At 33.1% G+C, this 4,899-nt stretch overlaps 2 protein-coding genes across 2 annotated transcripts in view; one reads left to right on the top strand and one right to left on the bottom strand.

Annotated features, from left to right (window-relative positions):
• LOC112506831 (protein SRG1-like) overlaps positions 1-2,807 on the top strand; it is a 19,723-nt gene extending 16,916 nt beyond the window's left edge. Inside the window, exon 5 of the mRNA XM_025111127.1 lies at positions 2,544-2,807. The gene's annotated coding sequence lies outside the window, so the exon portion shown is untranslated. The remainder of the gene's footprint in view (positions 1-2,543) is intronic.
• Positions 1-4,244, bottom strand: part of LOC112506832 (pyrophosphate-energized vacuolar membrane proton pump-like) — a 12,265-nt gene extending 8,021 nt beyond the window's left edge. Inside the window, exon 1 of the mRNA XM_025111129.1 lies at positions 3,835-4,244. Coding sequence (XP_024966897.1) covers positions 3,835-4,072 — 238 coding nt within the window. The 5' untranslated portion in view covers positions 4,073-4,244. The remainder of the gene's footprint in view (positions 1-3,834) is intronic.
• Between the last annotated feature and the right edge of the window lie 655 nt (positions 4,245-4,899).

Here is a 4,899-nt window from a genome sequence, read left to right as displayed (position 1 = left end):
TGGCCGGTCCCTTAAATAAAGTCGTACCCTAATCCTAAAAAATAGGAAAACATATTTATCCTAATAAACTAATTAATATCTATCCTAATCAACTAATTAAGATAATTAAGAATAAGTAAATTGCAAACARCCCCCCTCTACTTGTTTCCTGCCTCTCTTTTGCGAGGCAAATATATACGATCCCAATGTGGGTCGGGGTGAGACGTATCAGAAATCTGCTTGAGATTGCTTATTTTTGAAGATACATGTTGTATTACATGTGATAGTACAAGATTTGTTTTGGAATTTTTCATATGTAGATTTTATACATATAGGAATCATTGTACTAGTGAGACCTTGTGATGTAAACTATATTTCTATGTAATGAAATATGTGTTATATGCAAATGTGGTGTTTGGGGTGTTACATACATGGCCCCTAGTCATTTTCTCCGTCCTATAAACCAAAATTTTCTTGTAGCGAAGCAGTGATTAGACTCTGACAGCCACAATGTGGGAGTTACAATTCATTTGGGGGTCGGGCTCCTGGCTCCCAACTCTTAAGCCAACCAACTAGCAGCCTCTGTGTACTTGATTTGCCACTTGTCCTAGGGCAGGGTGGTGTAGGTCGGCTAGGATTGTCGGTTACAAGCCCTTTTTGCACAAAAAGAACATATAGGGGCCGTTTACCAAACGCTTACCCGGATAAATGCTTACCGACAAAATTCAACACTATCACTTACTTACCGGGTAAGATTTTAGTCCACCAAAACGATATCATATGCAATAATTTACCTGGTAAGCGCTAACTGCGGTAAGAGCAGTCGCCCTCACTTACCGGGTAAGACTCTCGGTCCTTGCCTTCGCTCTTACCGGGTAAGATTGTTGGTCCTTGCTATATTCATCCGGTAAGGTGATGTGACTTGCTAAGCACTTACCATTTAGTAAACGGCCCTATACACCAGCACATATACAAGGGGTGTCTCTACATATCTCTCTCTCTCTCTCTCTCTCTCTATATATATATATATATATATATATACACTACCTTAATATGCATTTACATCAAAGTCTTAATTACAACACAACAAGCATAGAGTACTACTTTTTGAAGCATAAAAATTGAAAATCTCTTAATTACTAATTATGATGCATTAGGTACAAGTCATTGATGCAAACTTTTGGAACTCTCCACCAACAAATATGGTCAATACCAATGTTTCTTTCTTTCAAAAAAGTATTTCCTTCCTTTTTCAGCTTTATCTCCAAGGTTTATCAATAAAATAGATAGTTTATGTTTTTTAAAGATATTTCAACCTCATACTTTTCCTCAAGTTGAACCAAATTCAATAAAAAAAAAAAAATTTCCTTCCTTTTAAATGCATACTCTTTGTATGTTGAAAATTTCAGTTTTATCTATCTTCAAGGTTTATCAATAAAATAGATAGTTTATGTTTTCAAAGCTATTTCAACCTCAGATTTTCCTTAAGTTGAACCAAATTCAAATTTCAAATCAAAAGAAAAGTTATAGGATAATGAAATCTCAAAACCTATCCCAAATTCAAATCACCTAAATATCTCAACATACTCCAAAAATCCTAAAAGACTCATCCCCATCCCAAATTTAAAATCGGTGAAATCTCTCATCCGTCTTCTTACAAATTGCTCAATATCTTCTACTCTTCTTGAAGTGGGATTCGTCTTTGATGCTATTACCAACATTTAAATTGTTCATCCAAGTTCATGTTTATCTTCCATCGGAATGGTGGATTGGTTCTAATATTTTCCTAGTTACACGGCTATATTTAACAGTATTTGGAAAAAAAAATCTGGAAGGATGAACTGCGTTCAAAGCTTAAAACTGGGCAATTGGGCAAAAGGGGGAATTCCCTGTTTATTGCAATATCTTGAAGCTAGAGAAACATAGTGTAGTTTTAATAGAATATCACTTGCTTAAAAAAGATTTGGATGGCTCTCTTTTCTATGGCCCGAAACATATATGGGTATTCTTGTTCTTTTATTTCTTCCGGAAGTTGTTGGAGTCAGTCAAGTCCAGAAACATGTATCATGTAAGTTTGTTTGTTATTATTGATTTATGTTTGGATGGTTGTTGTCAATTTTGGACCTTATTTATTGTTGTTATTTTATCCTTTTAAATCTGTATATGGTTAACATGAAGATATAGCTGTAAGGTGAGGATTATTAGTAAGTAGGAGTTTAGTTCAGAGAGAAGATTGAAGAGAGGAATGGAATGGAATGGTATGGAAGATGAAATGCAGAAATGATATGTTGGTTCTAAAACGTGATAGTGATGGTGCATGAGGTGGTGTTGAGCCACGTAGGTACGAAGGAAGGAAGATAATGGGGGTATGACATCATAGGGGTTATATATGGCTTGGCCACTTCTACAAAAGCATCATTAATCATAGGCTTCAACCAGCGAATACAATCTACTTTCTTGAAGAATTAATGAATTCATTGTTTTTAGTGAATTAATAAACTTTCTGTCTCAAAATATTTTCCCCTTTTGTTGTTATAATCGTCTTGCGTTCTTCATTCGTGCAGGTTTAATTTGTAAATTTGGATCTGTAAGAAGATCCCTGAAATCTCTTGGAATACTGAGATTAAACGTGATTACGCTTTTTCTTGTCTTATCTTGATAATCTTACAAAATTAGGATATATATACTTCCTTGTTGGGCTCTTTTTAGCAATTTGGTTAATTAACGAGCCTTTTATTTGATGTCTTTTTTTTTCCTTTGTAGCTTTTAGTAGTTTGATATGAAATGGGCATGATTTATTAACTAATTATGTGGCTTAGTTTTGTAAACCTTGAGAGTAGATGTTAATAGGAGTTAATTTAAGTGCCAATCTTATCAGCTTTATGACCCAGGACCACGTTTCCTCAATGTTGCAAATGAAAATCCGGGTTGTTCCTAAAGGAACTAAGCACACATTACTACAGAGACGGACCCAATGTACAGCATTCGGTCGCACATATTGTTCATCTGTTGTAATGTAAAATTCTATAGGGTTGTGAAAAGTGTTATTGTATTAATTTGTTGTGTGTCACCGTACGTATTTTGAAACTACAATGAGAACACAAATTTTCCTTGGTAGAGTTGGCTTGTAAGGTTTTTCTTCCACCCTGGTTGAAATTCAAATTTTGTTAGTGTCATTTTCTTAGGTTTTAACTTTTAATTTGTAAAAATTCATATATTTGTTTCTCATACTCAAATAGTGTACCTTTCTGTGGCTACATTGCTATATTCAATAAAGATTATATAGCTTGATAGAAATAAATAATTAAAGATTTAAGATGAAAATATAAGAACCGAAATTAAGCTTGAACTGAAGTAGCAAATAGCAATTCAGCACATCCAACTCATGATAGAAAGTAAAGATGAATATATAAAGAAAAGGAGAAGAATAAAGAGGGAAAATCTGATTATGAAATGAGAAGTAGGAGGTGTTTGGGATTGCTTATAAAAACAACTTATCGGTGTCAAACCGGTAATAAGCACTTTTGAGTGTTTGGATAAACAACTTATACGGGTGTCAAACTGGTAATAAGAAGTTTTTGAAGAAGTTAAACATAAGTTGACAATTATAACAAGTTGACAATTGACAAGTTGACAATTGTTTTTCTAGAAAAACATAAGTTGTTTCAAATAAGCAATCCCAAACAATATTACTACTTATAACTCATCTGTACAACATATATAATTTAAAGGAACAAAAACACTATTCATAACCATGATTCTAATTTTCGATATTCGATCATCAAAATCACCGAGATTAGGCCAATAATTAATAATTTAATCAAAGAAAAACATTAAAAAAAATTAATTAATTACCTTGAGAGATAGCGTTTTGAATTTCGGCACATTTACGAACAACGGCATGGTCGTTGAGACCTTCTTCTTCCTCAATCAAGGATTCATTGAAGCCATTTTTGGGGGAAGGTTTCTCGTGCGCCAGCTTGATCTTGGAGACAAGAAACCATTGGATGAGAGAGAATATGATTCCTATGGCGGCGCAGAGTGGGATTACGATTTGAGTTCCGAGATCTGGGAGAATTGTTGACGTCCCCATGGCCGTGATACCGGCGGACGAGGGAGGTCCGACGTACGGGAAATAAAACGAAAATGTGATAAATTGAAAATAAAACGAATTTGAAAATGACAGAAGAAGATGGAGATGATGTTATCGTGTATACATATAGATACAGATGCAATATACGTATCGAGGAAGAGGAAGAGGAAGAGGACGAGGACGAGGACGAGGAAGATGGATTTAAACGATGGGAGAGATGTCTGGTCTTGAAAATGGGAATGATTCAATCCAAATTTCATCTTTTTTAAAAGAGGAACGGTTTTTATTTTCTAAAACTTTACTTTCATTTTTTTTTTTTTTTTGTTCAAAGAGAATAGTTTTAAAAAAACTCAAACGAATTTGATGTTTGGAATAATTAAGTTTTTGGATAATTTTTTGAAGTGAATAAGTTTTTGGATATTTCAAAACATGTTAGATAACTCTTTGAACTTTTTAAAACATGTTAGATATATTTTTATGACCTATAATGCTGGTTAATGTGGTAAAACAATGAAAAAAATCTGAAAAAAAAGTCAATAAACATTCATATTTTGAATGATCAAGTTCTTAAACGTTTTTTGAACCAAAAAAATATTTAGATCTATAAAATGAAACAAATATACCAAAAAAGTATTTACATTTACTTAAATTTAAATATTTTTTGGTATATTTGTTTCATTTTATATAGACTAGAAGCGTACTCGCGCAATGCAGCGAGATACATCGTGTTTTTAATATTTCATTTTATTCTTTATCTCAGTCGATGTTATAATATGACTTTATATGATTTTGAGAAAGCGATGATGTTTTTATTTTTGAATAAAATA

This window comes from Cynara cardunculus, assembly GCF_001531365.2.
Source record: "Cynara cardunculus var. scolymus isolate 2C chromosome LG 2, CcrdV1, whole genome shotgun sequence".
NCBI classification, from domain to species: domain Eukaryota; kingdom Viridiplantae; phylum Streptophyta; class Magnoliopsida; order Asterales; family Asteraceae; genus Cynara; species Cynara cardunculus.
This window is presented reverse-complemented; position numbering and strand designations above follow the sequence as displayed.